The sequence below is a fragment of the Electrophorus electricus genome, chromosome 11 (assembly GCF_041902795.1).
Source record: "Electrophorus electricus isolate QZ-2024a chromosome 11, ASM4190279v1, whole genome shotgun sequence".
NCBI lineage: Eukaryota > Metazoa > Chordata > Actinopteri > Gymnotiformes > Gymnotidae > Electrophorus > Electrophorus electricus.
In genome coordinates this window covers 3,382,471-3,400,499 of record NC_137507.1, presented here as the reverse complement: position 1 = coordinate 3,400,499, position 18,029 = coordinate 3,382,471, and the positions used below count along the sequence as shown (strand labels likewise).

The 18,029-nt window shown below is 44.7% G+C and overlaps 2 protein-coding genes across 4 annotated transcripts; one reads left to right on the top strand and one right to left on the bottom strand.

The window, feature by feature from the left end:
- The first annotated feature begins 872 nt into the window (after window positions 1–872).
- Window positions 873–13,191, top strand: si:dkey-181m9.8 (uncharacterized). Of its 2 annotated transcripts, XM_035528319.2 has the most exons (21): window positions 873–1,052; window positions 2,389–2,479; window positions 2,630–2,695; window positions 2,788–2,954; window positions 3,045–3,208; window positions 4,623–4,711; window positions 4,885–5,052; window positions 5,286–5,390; window positions 7,317–7,562; window positions 7,716–7,810; window positions 7,892–8,080; window positions 8,561–8,743; window positions 8,869–8,967; window positions 9,212–9,301; window positions 9,558–9,672; window positions 9,818–9,936; window positions 10,038–10,151; window positions 10,243–10,309; window positions 10,634–10,733; window positions 10,894–11,062; window positions 11,540–13,191. In XM_035528319.2, the coding sequence occupies exons 1-21, from the start codon at window positions 1,002–1,004 to the stop codon at window positions 11,720–11,722; spliced, it is 2,670 nt and encodes an 889-aa protein (XP_035384212.1). In that variant the 5' UTR covers window positions 873–1,001; the 3' UTR covers window positions 11,723–13,191. The 2 variants fall into 2 exon arrangements, with proteins under 2 accessions (XP_035384212.1, XP_081579550.1); XM_081723424.1 differs by having other exon boundaries at window positions 7,716–8,080.
- On the bottom strand, window positions 13,162–15,930 carry impa1 (inositol monophosphatase 1). 2 transcript variants are annotated; one of them, XM_027001231.3, is made up of 9 exons: window positions 15,850–15,930; window positions 15,033–15,126; window positions 14,786–14,919; window positions 14,592–14,696; window positions 14,452–14,497; window positions 14,257–14,365; window positions 14,027–14,135; window positions 13,644–13,795; window positions 13,162–13,543 (listed from the first exon to the last, which is right to left on the bottom strand). In XM_027001231.3, the coding sequence occupies exons 2-9, from the start codon at window positions 15,093–15,095 to the stop codon at window positions 13,413–13,415; spliced, it is 849 nt and encodes a 282-aa protein (XP_026857032.2). In that variant the 5' UTR covers window positions 15,096–15,126; window positions 15,850–15,930; the 3' UTR covers window positions 13,162–13,412. The 2 variants fall into 2 exon arrangements, with proteins under 2 accessions (XP_026857032.2, XP_026857033.2); XM_027001232.3 differs by lacking the exon at window positions 15,850–15,930 and adding an exon at window positions 15,342–15,751.
- Between the last annotated feature and the right edge of the window lie 2,099 nt (window positions 15,931–18,029).

Sequence of the window (18,029 nt, the reverse complement as noted above, 5' to 3'; positions counted from 1 at the left end):
AATGGATCTAGGGCGAATCCTCAGTTCTATTCTTTCATTCCTGGTCTCATGTCAAAAGTACATAGCATGAATCTGAAACTCCTTTTTGGCTTATTGAAACAAACAAACAAAAAGTTCAGATAGGGGCAGCAAATAAGTCAAAATTCAAATGTATGCATTTACGTAGCACTTTTTACAACACATCACAAAGCGGCTTTTCAAATCACCACAGCAAAACTGTTAGCATTGTATTTCTACACGTCTCTTTCGAAGTTGCAAATCTCTTTTAATGTTGCCAACATTGATAAAATGTTAGTCAAAGCACAAAAACAATAAACATTCAGTAATTGAACATTTGAAAGACGTTATGTCTGATCTCACATTTCAACTCCCTTTCATAGTATTGGTAACGCAGGTTCGGTTTCATTGGTTTCTGTAGTTCTAATCAGTACATCGATTTTAAGAATTATACTGACCCCTAGTGTCACTTTTACAGTAATGCCAGGCTTAATGCTGTTTGTTAATTTGTCTTTGGTGCATGGGGGGGGGGGTGTTTTTTTATGTATTTGATGTCTTTTTGATGCAGTTTTCTTTATTATATTTTCGATGCAGCATTAACTTTGCATGCAGATTTCGTTTGTGTTTCAAATAATTAACTTGCGGGCATCTGTAGAGACATTGTCACACTCAGTATGGATTAAACCACGCCCTTCTTAATTAAGAGTGGATTAATATTAAGAGTTTTCACCTTCCCAGCTGCGCTGATTCGCTGCCCTTTTTCTCCTAATACAAATGTATTATTCATATATTTAAACGTCGATCAAATATCTGGGCGTGGTCTCGTATTCTTTGGGCGGAGCTAGCGATGTCACGTGGCTAAACGAAAACCGAAACTCGTTCCCTGCTGCCGTTGTAAAACTTTGAGCGATGGGGGAACTTGTGGATATGGAAGTGCTCCCTGACTGCACTTGACAGCGACAGATGCGCTACATCGGCAGTCGCTGGAGGGTTTTGACGTTAAGATGACAATGTCTCGTGTGACGCCTGATCTGGAGTACCAGACGCTAGCGGAGGTGTGTTTTTCTGACATTGTTTTGCTAGCCTAGCTTAGCTAACGTTAGCTGGCTGGCTCGGTAACTATAGCAGCTACGCTAACGTTAACGTTGTAGCTGATGCCGAATGTAGTACCTGCACTATAACCATGTAATAAGCACACAAACGTGGTGGCCATAGCTATAGCTAGGTTAGTTGGCTATCTAAGGTAGAATTGAAGCATGGCAAATAATTTCACATTCAGAAAGCTAGCATAACAAAATAGCTGGTTAGTTGGTAGACGATTAACCATCATGGCAGTGCCTGCACTGATCTAGCTATCGCTAGCTAGCTAGTGTTGTTGTGTCAACTTGATCAACTGTAACTTATAGTCGACTGTGGTCCTGAGGGGGTGGATGTCTGTTCTGTTGGCGATGTCTCCATCTAGGACATGGGACTACGTCATTTGAGTTTGATAGCTGCACGAATAAAGGTCCCATGATGTCTCAGTAAGAGCAGAAAAGATAGCTAAAGCTACCTTCCTCCACTTTTCCTGCATAAGCAAACATGTTACTTTTATAGGTTTGTTAGGGAGCTTGCTAGAAGAATGTACTTTAGCTCTTAGAGTTTCTGCTGTCTACTGTCAGTAGACTTTAAAATTGGACTTTGGTCACCAGAATAAACTTAACTTTTCGCTTTGTACTGAAAGTTAGGAAATATTGTTAGACAAGCTTCAGACACACTGTGGTTGGCAAGAGGCAGGAAGCCAAAGTCTTTTCCTGGTCACATTTGCCGTCAGCATCCCTGGGATGAAGATTGCACTAGAATGGAAATCACATTATTTAGTGACCAGGGGCACTTGTCTCACAGAGAACATGACCATGATTTACTCCTGCGAAGGATTCATCTTTGTTCTTGCCGCCTGTGCAATTTTTGGGGGGTTCACAAAGCTTTAAGAGAGAAGTATTGAGACATAATGACTTGTTTGAAGATCATCATTCTCTGCATTATTAAAACACACACCGTTCAGACACCATGTCTGCCTTCCGTATTCAGTGCATCAAGCTAGCACTTTCACTATCACGTGTCAAGTAACCATTTCTTAACAAGACTTGTTGTGCTTTGACTAGACATGAGAAATCTTCAGAGCTTTAAAAAACAAAACAGATCCCAAGGCCACAGTCCTCTAGTTGCCAGAGCCGTAGCTCTGAAATGGATCAGGGTTTCCTGTGGCCTGTGTCGCCGTCAGCCCGATGTGTCACATGAAGCATTACAGAATGAGCGGGGTGGAGGGCATTGAAGCCCTTTTGTAGTTTTGCAGACAGAGACGTTTGCTTGCACCGTGATATGCTCATAACCTTTTGTCTCTGCTGATAGTGTAACTACTGCTACCCAACTGAAGTTCTTTCTGATGTTTGGGAAGCCAGAGCAGCTTTTCCAGACCTTCATCTGCACGAGGGCTATTACTGTAAGTCAGGGCTTTATGATTTTAGTATAAATGTAGTTTTCATGTTTTCCCATCAGAGTTTCACAGAGGAATGAACATTGAACAATGTTTTTGATCTTTTGGTGATCTCCTACATACTAATGTTTGCATCACATCTTGTTGCGTATGTAGATTATCCTAACAATGAGAAGAAGAAGTTGGTTAATTTACGTGGTACAGTTCCCATCGTTTATGAAGGTAACTCCAGGGTTCAGAAACATTTCTCAGTTTCTTGGTGCCAGTCAGACTGTGTGGCAGCTAAGAAAACGTGTGTTGTGTTGGTCACCAAGGTAACAAGTACAACATTCCAGTGTGCATCTGGATCCACATCACCCACCCTCAGAGCCCTCCGCGGTGCCTCGTCTGCCCCTCCCCCTGCATGATGATCAACGGCAACAGCTCCAGTGTAGACGCGCAAGGCCACGTGCTGCTTCACTGCCTCAGCAACTGGAAGCCTGTGAGCAAGGCCCTCGCATCACACATTACACCTCTTACCCTGCTGCCCTGAACATTGCAACTTTGTAAGTTTGTGGTCCTTGGCTGGCAGGGTTGGTCAGGCCTGTCCATCGTTCTGGAGGAGATGGTCGCCGCATTTCAGCGGGAAACGCCCCTTTTTGCCACTTATCCAATCAGAGCTCCGACACTACCTCCAGGCGCCAAGCAACCTACTGAGTGGCCGGGTCATCGAAGACCTGCTTCAGCCCACAACAGGTCAGTGGTGCACGCAACAACACTGATGAGCGTTACAGGTCATTTTTATAGGATGCTGTTAAGGGGGGAGGGGTCATTTTTTACCCAGCCTTCAAAAAAGTGTCGAGCAAGAGCTGTTGATATATACCGAGCACTACCACGGACGAGCTGATGGTCAAGGCAGACACAATTCACCAGCAGGCACTTGAAAAATTGCCTTGAAGAACTGTCTACATTCAGTAGAGCTGCAGCGCACATTTTCATATGTGTGCACACATCTTCATAGGAATGAGCATACATAACATGTAGATTACTGTTTGCATTAATTGAACAATAGAAAGTTAATTACAGTATGTTGTGCACTTCAGAGCATTTGATCAAGTCTCCCCGTGGCTGTTACTCAGCACTCGAGTTTTGCAATTTCAGTCATTCTCAAATGTCTTTTGTTTTAGACATTTTACTTAATAGACGCGATAGCTTGAAAATTCGCTGCATGGGAAGCTGCTAACAAGGTTAGGCGAAAGCATCTAATGTAACATAACATTGCGTAATGGTTTGTGCTTTCATTCGTATGGATTTGTTACAGCTAAAATCACCTCAAGGCTCATTTGTAATGTAGATCCTTGTGTATTGTTGTGTTTATGCTGTTGTTGACTGATGTGAAGTGGTGCAGTGAGGAGTGTTAGAGGGTGAAGCATGCACTCAGGCAGATTACACGGCATTACATTTACATTCATACAATTTAGCAGATGCTCTTGTCCATAGTCTATAAAGATACTATTAAGCAAGAAATTACCCACCATCGCTTGTTGGACTTTTCTTTTGTGATAGAGACTGACATGATACATTGATGTGGTGTGCAAGCAAAGTACACTATTATCTATTTATTTATTTATACACACACACACACACACACATACATATATATATATATATATATATATATATATATATATATATATATATATATATATATATATAATTTCTGATTACAATCTGATATATGGATGGATGTTTTAATTACAACTTAAAATTTAAAATTTAACTCTGCTCTGGAGGCTTAATTTTCTGCATGGTGCTGTTGTGTTTTCCTCTTCCTTCATGTCGTATGTGCACAGAGAACTGTGGGTAACTGAGGGCCAGGAAGGATACATCAGTTGTGTCCGTCAGATCGCTCCAAATGTAGGCTGCATTTCTAGGCTGTATTCAAAGGGTCCCTCACCTCAGAACAACCTACTGTGATGTAGTGTCAGAGAAAATGCTGCCTAGTGCAGCTGCACCCCAGGGTTCGGAGCGCACCCCCTGTGTCTGAAGCCTGGTGTGGTTCTTCACGTCTGCCTACACTAGAGCCACCCTTAAAGATTTTACTTTTGATGTTTAAATTGTTCAGATTTAGTTTGGGAACATCATGTGCTGTTTTCTTTTCCTCCTGCAGTTGGCCTAACACCAGCAGTAACTCTGCACAGAGGAAGTCCTCTCACCCTGAATCATCATCGTCATCTTTGTCCCAGGCAACCAGCAATAGTAAGCTCTACCTCACAGCCCAGTGCTTATTTTGTATGCGAGTACTCCGACCTCCGAAAAAAACAAAAACCTCTCTCAGCCTCGTGCATTTTCCATGACATCACAGTGCCACTGGTGCCCACTGTAATGCTCACTGTAAAACTGTAACACTCACTATAATGCTTCCCAACCAGCCGATCCCAAGAGCGACAAGGACAGCCAGCCACAGGCAGCGAGCGCAGAAGAGACAAGTGGCGTGAAGAGGTCCTATACACAGGAGCTGCTGGACTTTGGGATCACATTCGGAGAGACGCATACCCGGAACAACACCCCAACCAACCCGTTTGTCACCAGTGCCACCGGTATGGCCTCCTTCCTGACTCCCAGAATCCCAGATTACTTAGAAGCAAAATGCAAAAGCTTTATTCTTAGGCCTACATTCTCGACATTTAATATTCTTGTTCAGTTAGAAACGTGTTTATAATGTTTAAATGAGGTCCCAAGGTGCTCAATTTCCCCGCTATGTTTTCTGTCATTAAGGCTTTTGTGAACATGTTTGAGTTTTTCAAGGCCTGAACGATTTTGCCTTTCCCAGCTCCGGATTCCAGTGCCTCGAGTCCAGATGATATTTCGAGCCTCTTCAAAAGCCTTCAGCTAGAAAGGGTTGTCCACATGTACCAGCTTGAACAGAAAGACAAGGGTAGGAAACAACCTCGTTAAACCTAACCTCCGATAAAGCCCGTGATGTGGTCTTTTTGATATGCAGTAGGGATGCACAATAAATTGTTTTTGATCATTAGAATTTTGGACTTTGCAAAACCAAAACGACAGCAATATGTAAATAAGTCCAATAATTGCTCATTACATTTTTTTGTTGTGTGCTTTGTGCATCTTGTGCAACTTCGGTTGTTCATAATTCTTCATAATCATTGGCTGCTTTGATAAATCATGGCACTTACATGATCAAAGAGCTTAACCCAATTAAGCTTTCACTCACTTAAATGGAGCAGCACGGTCTCTCACTAATGTGCCTTTAAAGAAAACCAAAATGCATAAAGATTTCTCTGAGAGTGTTCGCCCCGGCTGAAGGTCTTTAATGCTGAATGTTATCAGACACTTTATCAGGGCGCTGACATGAAATAAATAGGAGCTTGACTGAGCACTTTAAATCTGATTTAACTTATTTATGAAAAATACTGTGGTTACGCGGTTGCTCAAAAACTGCTACAGCCATCCTTACTGCCAGCGCTGCGTGTCTGTTGGCTATAAACGAACCCAAAATGAGTGACATATTCACGTTAAGGAAACATTTTTCAGTATTTCTGACATCCCCCATGATAAACTGACTTCAGTAACAGGGCATGTTGACACGCCTGTGTATTAGTTGCACGGTTATTACTTGAAACCTGTTCTTCAAGAACAACAAAAGTTGTTGTAGTATAAAAGAAAGTCCTGTAAATAGCAACACATTTTAATTACAGCATTCTCTTTTATTGATGCTGAATTTCCAAAATTTTATTCCAAGTTAGATTGTTGTTACAACCCTAATGTAGCACGATGGTCTGAGGCCGAAGGGACACAACATAAAGGAAAACACATGGAGGTGGAAGATTTGGAATAGAATGAACCACTTTATCATTACACTAGATATATATCTAATGATAATGATAAATATATTTAGTCACACACTCACAATATCTGCAACGTAACCTCAGGGTGGGCAGAGACAAATACAACATAACTTCCCTAACTTCAAAACAGGAGAAAAGGGTAAAGAAACTGCCACCCACCCACCCCCACAGCTCCAAAAAAAGAAACGGGAACAAACAACAAAATGTGTATACACACTCACACCTAAGCACCTTGGGGCACTTACAACGACAGGTGGAAAATGCTTCTCATAGCACTCTAGGTAAAACCTAAGCATAACTTCTCAAAGCTTCCAAAACAATCATCACGTAGAGCTCTGTACAATCTCATAAGGCCCTACTAAAAGAACCTACTACACAGAATTCATTATGATCTCATAAGGCCTTATTAAAGAACACATTATAAGACCTGCGTCTGCTGTGACCATGTGGAGTTTACCAGGACAACAGCGTGTTCTCGACGGGCGTATTTAACCAGTAGCTGACCGTCGGCCAAGTGGCTCTCGATGCAATTCGACCGATCACTCGCCCGGCGGTAGCCTTAATACTGTACGCATGAAAAGACTTCAGCACAAACAGGTCGTGGAAACAGAGAGACAGAGCGACCCTGTAGATTTCATAACGTGTGCTGATAGGTTGATGTATGTCTCATGGAGAAGGCTCAATGCATTAAACCCATTTAAATCATTATTATTTGACCTTTTGCTTAAGCTGCGTTTAGTAGTGAGTAATGTCTGAATAATGCTATTGTCATCAATGCAGATCATGCCATGATCTGTAAACACTAACTGTTAACCCACATCTCATGTTACACGTCCTGTAAAGCGTCCTATATTGTTATTGTAACGCAACCTTGAGTCTGTGAAAGGTGCTATATAAATTATTATTATTATTAAAAGGCTAAAAGCTCTATAATCCACATATTGCTGTATAGATTCATGAATATACAGGAAGGGCTTTGTGTTGTTCCCCTAAAGACATTCCCCATGCCTGGAGGCACTGCCAGGCCCCCGAGGAGGGTCCTGGTCCCCAGGTAGAGCTGCTGGACGACAGGCACAGGGTGGTGGTCAGCCACCTCCCCACGGGCATCACTCCCAGCCGGATGAAGAACAAGCTCACCATTTACTTCCAGAGGAAACATAGCAGGGGCGGGGAGGTCGTGGCTGTCACCTACCCCTTGGCTCAGCCAGACCAGGCCATGGTCACCTTCAGACACTACAAAGGTACCGGGGGAGACGAGTGCTTCAGATACGCCAAAAACTTTCATAAAGAAGCAGAGAGATGGTGAACTCTGGTCTGTGATTCAATGTGGGTCATTATTTGCAGGGGCAAATTTTTAATCTGTTTTACCTGACTTGTGCAACCATTTCCTTCAGATGCCGAGAATGTTCTAAAAGAACCAAACAGAATCGTGATGGTGGATGATCAGATGAAAATTCTCATGAAGCTAAAAAGGTTCGAGGCTCCTTCGGTAAGTAGGGCGGCAAAACCGGAACCGATTCGGCGCCATCCACCCGACCCTCATTCCGAACTCTCATTCCGAATACTCCAGGTCTCCGTCCCGGAGGATGTGCGAGGCGACAAGGCGGAGATGTTCAGGAGCATCCTGGGCATGGAGGGCTGCGGCTTCAGCCCTGCCGACGTGTCGGAGGCGGTGCAGGCATGCCGGGACGTCCCCTCCGCCCTCAAGTACCTCTCCCACGACTGCCCCATCTGTCAGGAGCGCGTGTCCTTCAGCAAGGTCAGGCGACGCGGCCCAGTCTTTCCTGTCCTGCTTTAGCAGGCCTGCTCTTAGTCCCCGTCCCCCGGGGGACCTGCAGAGCTTCAGGTCTGGCCTGACTTTAGCGCACAGTTTGAGCACTGTTCTCAGTGCTAAAAAAAGCATCTGCTTGCAAAACCAGAATTATATCTGCTCATCCCTCACATGGGTCAGTTTACACACATATTGATTGAATGTTAATATCAACCCGACACTGATATTTTAATTTCAGGCCGTTGTCTGATATCAGTGCTGCCACAGACCACTAATTGATCACTGTATAATAAGTAGAACCAGGTGTGGAAGAGACAGTATTGCATATGGGGACACCCCATACACCCCCCACCCCCGAGGCAGTATATTTTAGGTGCGAAAGGTTGTGTGAGGAGAAAGCGCATTCCTATGGCCGAGCCTCAAACGGCAGCTCCCAAGTGAACACGTGGCCCCTCCCTCTTTCCTCAGATGATCACCATGACGCACTGCTCGTGCGCATTCTGCGAGAGCTGCTTCAAGGCCTTCTTCTCGTCCGTCATCAAGGAGAAGAGCATCGTCCACGCTGTGTGCCCGCTGTGCAATCAGCCTGATGTGCGCGGCCCCGCCCACAGGGAGGTGTCCGTGGAGTACTTCAGCCTGCTGGACACGCAGGTCCGTGCATCACGTGCTCTTAGCCGCTGTTTTCGATGGACCAGTGCACGTTGTTTCCTTTCAGGTTGTCTGCCAGCTCACCACATGGCTGCCAGCTCACCACGCTCTGCATCTGCCTCTCACAGATCAGGCACTACCTGGACCCGCAGACCCACGAGCTCTTCCAGAGGAAGCTCAGGGACCAGGCTCTGCAGGAGATGCCAGACTTCCGCTGGTGCGCTCATGTAAGCACCTTGGCCGCTCCTGCCTCCACTTAGAGGAGCAGAGTGCGCAAAAGTGCTAACGCGACTGGTGGTTAATGAGAGCTAGCGGGGAGCAGACCATGCGATTGCATTTACATAATGCTAACTGGCCCCCAGTGGTAATCATTCAGCATTAACAACATTAGCATTTTTGGAAATCTCTCTCTCTCTCACTTGCGCTCTCTCTCTCTCTCTCTCTCTCTCTCCCTCTTGCTCTCCTTGGCAGTGTTCTTTCGGGCTGCTCCACGAGGCAGACAGGCTGAGGATGGATTGCCCCAGCTGTGGAAAGAGCACATGCTCGAAGTGCAAGAGCCCCGTAAGTAAAGCTGAAAGAGACAAATGTGGCCCCAAGTTCAGAGAGCTCATTTTCATTTACTACGTCAGGAACACCTTGACGGAGCTTGAAATTTATAACAAATGAAATAAAGCAGTGGTTGGTTAGCGTTAAGCATATGAAAGGTGCTAGTTTTCGTTCATGTTCTCATCAGCGTTTTCATTAGCGCTTTTTTTGCTGGAGTGAAAGATGTTCCAAGTCTGCCACATTTGTTGTCCCACCATGGCTCGCGCTGCAGTGGGCTCCCCAGCATGATGGACTGTCCTGCGAGAAGTTCAAGGAGTGGCAGCAGCTTAACAGCCCCGAGTACCAAAACTCGCGCCTGGAGCAGCTCCTCAGCAGAAATAAGATAGGTGCGCGAGTGCTCCTGGAGCGCGGACCCCATCCAAGCCTGTCCGCCACGGGTCCTGCCCACTGTCCTCCTGCGCCGGGTTCCGTGACGCGACTTTTACACAGGAGCTACGCGCAAGAACGCTGAATCACTTTGCTCTTTTCCAGACTGCCCGAAGTGCAAATTCCGGTTCTTCCTGTCCAAAGGTGGCTGCTTGCACTTTAAGTGCTCCCAGTGCCAGCACGATTTCTGCGGGGGATGCTGCCGGCCCTTCAAGCTGGGCCCTGTGAGTCCCTTGCTCTCTCTCTTCGGGACTGTCAACGCCTTTGATCCCTTCTCTCTTTCTTTTTTGCGCGTGATGTAACGTTCTTTCTCCCGGCTTTGCAGGAGTGCGATTTCTCTGCTGAGTGTGGCGCTAAGGGGTTACATGCCCACCACCCCAGGGACTGCCTGTACCACCTCAGAGACTGGAGTGTGCCTCGACTGCGGAACCTGCTGCAGGTGGGCCCTCCCTACTGAGGTGTTCCGCTCACAGCAGATGCACCTGCTCCACCCGCTCCACCCGCTTCATTCCCTCTGTTTGCCTTCTCAGCACCATGGAGTGACCCACCCCATCATGTTCTGGCAGAGACATGGCGCTGTGGAGAGAGGTCGGAGAGGTAATGCCACCATGTGTTTAGATGCTGCACGGCACCTTTTTTAATCCTTTTTTTATAATCTTTTTTTGTATTCAGAGCTTTACTACATTTAACGTTACGAACAATGTTATCAGTTGTCAAAGAATGTAGGTAAAGTTAAAAAAAAAGGAATTTGTTTTGCTTTATGAAAAGATTTTAATTTGATGGATTTTTGCTAAATTTGTATTGCTCTAACATCTACTGCTTTGCTTTCGGGTTTGGTGGAAGGGAATTTGGACAATTAATATTATTTAGTAATTTTTAGACTCAGCAGTAAAAGAATAGCATGAATCCATGTGTACACAGATGTAGGTGTGTGTGCCGTGATGGAGCACAAAGAGCCAGGTAGCGCAAAGGAGGAGCCATGCGGCCGGGTGGCGTTCGCAGAATACGCCGGCTACTGCACGTAGGTGACCCCCTTGCATCCTACCTTAGGGCTCCGCTCACACATAGGTGACCCCCTCGCACCCTGCACCAGGGCTCCGCTCACACGTTGGTGACCCCCAGATCCTCAGGAGCCCAGGATCCACCCCAAATAATCTGCTCGAATAATCTGTCTGCTGCAGGCTGCATTACAAGGAGTGTTTGGTGGAGTTGATCAACCAGAACAGGCTGGACCCCGTGGTGCTGCTTGATGGCTCAGAACTGCAGGCAGAACTGGGCCGCTGGAAAATTCCAGTCCCGGAGAAACAGCCTCTAGAGTCCGACAAGCTCTACAAGGAGCGCCTCAAGCAGGTCAGACAGACGGACTCAAACGTTAGGTCCCTTACCATTGAGCCAAACCGAGCTAAAATGTGCTGTATTACACTTATAGGTATATATTACAGATCAGTATAGACAAATTGATCGTCACAGATGTGGTCAATCTATGTGCCATGCACGGTTGGTCATCCATTCTCCACATGCATTTATTCCTGGTCAGGACCACTACTGGCTGGATATTAGTACTATCAACACAGCAATGACTGTGATGTGAAAAATCCCTAGCAGCTCTTGTTTGCCAGACAGAGAACAGTGCAACACCTAGGACCAAGTCAGTGCTATGCTGAGCTTCATCCATCAGCTAAAAATGTCCAGCCAACAGCTGTCCTGTCTTGCGATCTTTAAGCCTCCACCTATGAGGCATCTGTGCTTAACGAAAGCTCCCAGTGAAGGCTGGTGAGGAATGTCGGCCCTGCCTCCTGACTCAGAGGAAGCTTCCTATCTCCTCAGATCCTGAGGGAGAGGGTGGGTTTGATCGGGGGCGCCACCCCGGGCCTGAGGCCGGCCGGCCCCCCCACCCCGTCGCCTTCTCCCACATCCCCTCCCGCGGCGGTGGCTCCCTGGTACTCGGTGCTGCACCCGGGCAGGGGTGGGCCTGACGACACCCAGCTGCTGCTGCTCCTCAACGACTGAGGACGACTGCCTCTCCAGCTGGCGCTGGCCAGGCGCCAGGGCATCATCATGGACTCGGGCTCTTGTCACCATCCAGAACCAAAGGGATGAGATACAGGACTTTTCATAGCTTTTGTTTGGTGTTGCTGTTGATTAGAACAAGAGCCCTGGGTGGAGAACACCGTGGATCATCCCTGTAGAGCTCAATCGGTATGCTCAGCCATGTTACGCATGGTGCATATGCAAGCGGGACGGTCCTCACTGCCTGGTCTGTACTTCTCCACAGTGGATTTGGAATGATTCTGAATGTGAGTTAAAGTGCAGAATGTCAGCTTTCATTCTGAGACTGTTGTGTAACTTTTATGTGAATGGGAGACATGTTGGAATTACGGCCCTTTTCATATGTCTGCCTGCCTCTGTTGCAGGCGCTTTTTGCCTTCTGCCTCATCTTCAGTTGGTAAATTGTTTGCACTTTAATATTCAGGTCAGGTGGTTGAAGTGAAAAATCTTCACAGCTGCTTTAACGGTATATGCAGAGTCATTGTCTTGTTGCAAGGTAAATTGCTGGCCAGTGGGTTTTTGAAGCATTTGGTTGGTTCTGGACATTTAAAATACTTTTAAAACTCTTTTGTTTTGTTTTTCTCAACAGTGATTGAGCATTGAAAGCCTTTTTAGTCTAGGCTTAGGACCTTGGTCTGGGACACTGGCATCTAATCTAGATCCCCAATCTCCTGACGTTTCAGCCTCAAGTCATTGGTACTTATGCTGAGACTTCAAATAAAAATTCCATATCTGGAATCCCCTTAGCTGCCTTGTGCGTGGATTAATACAAATGAATGATGCAAGGCGCAGACCTGGGTAAGAATAAGTATAAATAGGGCTGTAAAAGTTCACCCCAAGTGGCTGCAAATTAAAACAGTCAGCACTTTAACTCCCCAGTCATTGTCTCATTTCAATTTCAGTGTGTCGGAGTGCAGAGTGCAGTGCGGATAGACGGTGTGTTTGATCTGTTGATCTGACAATGTGTCAAGTGGTTTAACAAAGGCACATTCAAGTGGCCTGCTCTAAGCTACAGCGCAGCAACCGGAACCATGCCGTGTTCATTCAGACAGGTGCACTTACTGTTTTAGCACTTAAACCCGCTGAAATACTGACCACATTAGAATAACTTCTCGCTCTTCTCATTAGAGCCCAATTATGATAGGTGCCTGCAGTTCCAACACTTAAGAGTTTTGTTTTTATTTGGTACACAAGGGAATAATTGTGCTGTGGTTTATTAGAAGTCATTAATCCATAAGATGATAAGTTATTAATTCAGGTATGTGTATATAGTGTAATGAACACATGAATGTACTTTTTTGCTTGTTTTTGAAGTGGGTGTGTAAAAGGATTTACATTAAGTGTTGCATCTGAAACATTTTGACAACATTAATATTTTGAATAACTTTGTGAATAACAGAGAAAATAAAAAATGTTTTATTTTTTTTGTACCGTGCCTTTATTTGAGTTCCCAAAATTAAGATTAAAAAACCTCAACTGCCCACATGTTGAACCTTAAACTAAAAAAAGAAAAAACAACACAGTCATAGTTTTAACTTTTAAAGACAAATTGCTTTGACAAAATAAAAATACAAACGTTTGGGATTTTTTTTATAAAGTTCAAAATAAACTGAGAATAGACCAGAGAATTAGTTTAATAATACTAGCACATTTATTGTTTAGTCTCTATAGGAGTATCATCCCTGACAAGAGGGTAAACCTCGATCTCTCTCCTGATCCTCGCTGCGATCGTCTCGTTATTGGCTGCAAGGATTCTTCTAGACATTAGATCCAACGGTCCATCTGCAGGACATTAGCATTAGAAGCGCATCAGCCTGACAGCCTCAGATTTATGACTGTGAAAGATCGAGGGTTACAGGTACGACGCGACGCTCGTTCTTACCCTCCAAGTCCACGAGCACGCCTCCAGCCTCTGCCACTATGACAGCAGCTGCCGCTACGTCCCAACAGTGGATGCCGACCTCGTAGTACGCTTCCACGCAGCCAGCGGCCACCAAACACATGTTGACAGCAGCCGAGCCCGACCCACGTATCCTTAGGATAATGAAACAGGACAGTGTGCACAGGTCCAATCACTCAACTGTCATGCGTTTGTCACGATTAGGAAATGGAGTATTTTAAAGATGAACATCGTTCTTCACTACAGTGACCGGTCGTGTGACGGCTCTTGGTCGCTTTTAAAAGTAAAAGTGTGATGCTACCACATTTGTGCCCAGACTTGCGTGCGGCAGCAGAGCTAAGGAAAAGCCTGGCCTGGTGCGTTACCCGTGCACTGGCAGACACAAAATCTTCCTCATGTTGGAGAATATCTTGTCAACCACTTCGGGATCTCTGCTTGAGCCAAACTCTGTGGCAATGATGGACTGATTGATCTCTGAAAGCGGATTTGAGTTTTGTGGTCCGTGTCAAAGCATTTAACATGCCTCTCCCACTTATGCTCAAATGTGAATTCATGCATTATATCCAGTTATATGCAAAGATGAGAAAGCACTAACCTTTCTGGTCAGACACCTGGAGAGGGTCTCCATTGCAGAAGGCTCCCTTCCCTCTGCGCGCTGTGTACATCTTATCCTCTATACAGCTATACACTACTCCGAACTCTAACTGAAAGAGGAGCACAAATTCTGGCCTTTGGAAAAATATGGTACTCGTGAGACATGCCAACATGAGTAGGCAGAAGTGTCCCATACCATCTTATTGACAGCAAAGCCAATGCAAACGGCAACGAAAGGGTACCTGCAGCACATCGTCACATACATAAACATGTCAGTGTATACGACAGTGCGACACCATCGAAATCTTAGAAGGGTGGCTGAGACGATTGGGGTACCCATGCACAAAGTTCGTGGTTCCGTCCACCGGGTCCACAATCCAGGTCGGGTCGTCAGTCAGGAGGCACGGCTGACCTGCAGCTACTGACTCCTCCCCGATGAAACTGCAACGAGCAGGACATAAACTGAATTTGCGATACAGGTGGGATCCGTAAGGAGCCGATCTAAAAGTGACAAGGGCCTGTGATAATACCCGTGATTAGGGAACTTCTCCTTCACTGAGTCTATGATGAGTTGCTCCACCTTCTGGTCAGTCTTGGTGACCAAGTCCACGGAGGAGCTTTTGCACATGATCTTCATTTCATTCTGCAGAGCATCCCTAACAATCTGCAAATGAAAGAGATCAAATCTGACAATAACTTTGTTTCTGTGTGTGTGTGTGTGTGTGTGTGTGTGTGTGGCGGGGGGGGGGGTCAAGCCTATCAAAACCACACACACACCTCTCCTGCCTTCTTGGCCAGGGCCACAGCATGATCCATGGCTTCCTGACAAAGATCAGCCATCTTGCCTCAAAGCAGTTTCTGTTTTGAAATCCTGTAAACAAACATGATTACAATTAGGCTACACTAACCAATACCATGGTCCTAGACTAAACCACCCATTAGTCATGTGCTGAAATATACAACTTATATAACATAATGAGGGACAGTGGTTAAAACGTAATGACTAAAAAAGATCTAGTTACTTTGTAAGGCAGCAACTAAACAGTAATGGCACCTTCTTGTATATTTCTTAAGAAGTGATTTTACATTATATTGCAGTGGGTTACTGGATCCGTTCTCTTTCATGCGAGTCTCCAGTGGTGCACAGAGCTCCGTTCATAAACCTTTGCGGCTTAGCCAGAGATGTCATGCTGAGATCAAATCCGGTCCGACGGTTAAACTAAAATGAAATCATCTAATCGTAGTAGTGAATTTCCCATCAATGTAAGTTACGTTAGCTGAATCGGTCATTTTGCGGACATTAAGAGGGATTGTGTTAGAATAAAGGTTTTTATCTAAATAATAATAATAATAAATTAAAATCTGTTTTATCCGATGTGCAACTGCCATTTAGCTGGATGGATATGCACTCAGGAAGTAACGAAACGCCGTCAATCCGGATAGTATATTAATTAACAATCTTAATAAGCGATGGGAACGATCAGTAACCATGACATTTGTGAATCAGGACGTGGCACTAGCACATCGAGGACGCAGACTTGTCACACTGTGCAAACAATTTACAATACAAGTGATAAAACAGAAAAATACAGACCGGCCAAAAGGCAACCAGGAAGTAGTATGAGGGAATACTGTCTTCTTCTACTGTGAAATCTGAGCTATAGTATGAATCTATAACCAGCGCTCATCGCCATCTAGAGGATATATGTACTTACTGCAGCGTTAGGTGACCATTTAAGTGACGAGAGTTGCTAGACTTAGAATGCAGATTTACCAATAGAGGGAGATTGAAGGACTGTGTATAGGACATTAGTAGAGCAGTCTTCGGCTGGCATGTGTCTTAACTCGATCCGTTATGGTATAACACAAATAGTTTCACATGAATGTTTACTGAAACAGTTGAAAAAACCCGTGGTGAAGTTTATAGAGTTCTTTAAGATAACATTATCTGTCATACGTTATCTGTCTGCCAACCACATAAAATCTTCGTACCATTTAGTCTATGTAATTTAATGGAAAACACACTTCACTAAGATATTCTCCACTATATAATATTTGAAAGGGTCTCTATCAGTGTATTCTCTATATAATAAAGAACATTTAAAAAATATATATTTAGCACATCTTTTATTTCAGTATCTTCAGCAGGCTCAAGTGAAGGAACTTTTTCTGAACATTAAGGTTAATTGATCCCAGAACACACACTGGAAAGTTACATTTGACTGAGGACCCACTAGCACTGTTCTTTGTTTGTTCTTTGCTTGCTTGTTTGTTTACTTGCTTGACTGTTTATTTGATTTGATTTGTTCGTGATGTGGCTTTTTAATGACTTATTTATTGTCTGTACCTTGTTTGTTCTTTCATATGTTCATACATGAATTCATCATTAAAATACACTTTTTCTGAGCACATTTCCTTGAGTGATATAATAAGGGGTTTTGGTTTACACAGGTAATGTTTATGTTAATGTATTACTGCACGCTAGCCAAGTATATGACACGTTTTTAGTGGGTGTGAGGAATGCTTCTCCCTGGCTGTCTGGGTCAGAGGTCAGGTTTAATCTGCTCAGTGTGAAGGGGGAGGGGTCATTAAGGAGTCGCAGGGCCTTCAGTAAAGTATGAGACTGGAGACAGGAGGTCTCTGACTACACCTTGTCAGGTTAGCCAAACAAAGAGCTCTTTCATCACCTCTTCTACTTGTTAGATACAATTTGTTACTAAATTCAAAACACTGTTTAGAGAATGGACTATAAATGGTGTCGCGTTTTGTATTTCTCATAAAAATATAAAAGCTCCCTGTCTCATTCTTTCAGTGGGTCGTTTCAATACCTTTTTCTCCCTCACACTCAGGCATTGTAACAGAACCGTAAGAGTTTAAGGGTGTAATTCAGTATTTCTGAAGTTACTAGGATCGCATTTTTCAGGGACTGAGGTCAATATTGTCATTCTACTGGAGCTACTCTTCCATCTTAGCAGTCACAGCCCCTATGATTTACATCATACACTTTTAAGCAGAATAGCTTTTATGTTTTATCAGTGTGACAGTAACCCATGACCTTGCTTTAAATGCTATACCAGGTCTAGGACCTCTACCACACCAAGAACAACCTGGTAATAACCTTCTCCTTATTTCCTCTTTCACGCCCTGGTATTTCCCCAACTTCTCATATTCCTTTCTTTGTACGCTTCTATCATTTGGGATGTGTCTGGTACATTCCATGGAGGGTTTTTTCCCCCCATGGTACCTTCATCAGTTTCAATAGTGTCCACGTCCCACATCTGCCAAGAGGCTGGCATAGTATACAGAAACGTCCGTACCAAGTACGGACTGGAGGTTCCAAGGTCAAGGTGGGATACACCCCCAAAGGTGTTGGAGAATGACCCTGCTAAGATAATGTGGGACTTCCTGATACAGACAGATAAAATGGTAACGGCTAATCAACTGAACACAGTAGTGGTCAATAAACAGCAGAAGAGGGCCGTAATTATATATTCCAATTAATAGCAAAATCAGGAACTAGGAAACACCAGCAAGGGAGAAATACCAAGGGCTGAGAGAAAAGATAGAAAATATGTGGAAGGTGAAAGCAACGGTGGTTCCTGTAATAATCAGAGATCCAAGGGCTGGGACCCCCAAACTTGGAGAATGGCTCCAGCAGATCCCAGGAACAATATCCGAGCTCTCCATCCGGAAGCGCGCAGTTGTGAGAACAGCTAAGATACTGCACAGGACCCTTAAGCTCACAGGCCTCTGGTAGAGAACCCGAGCTTGAAG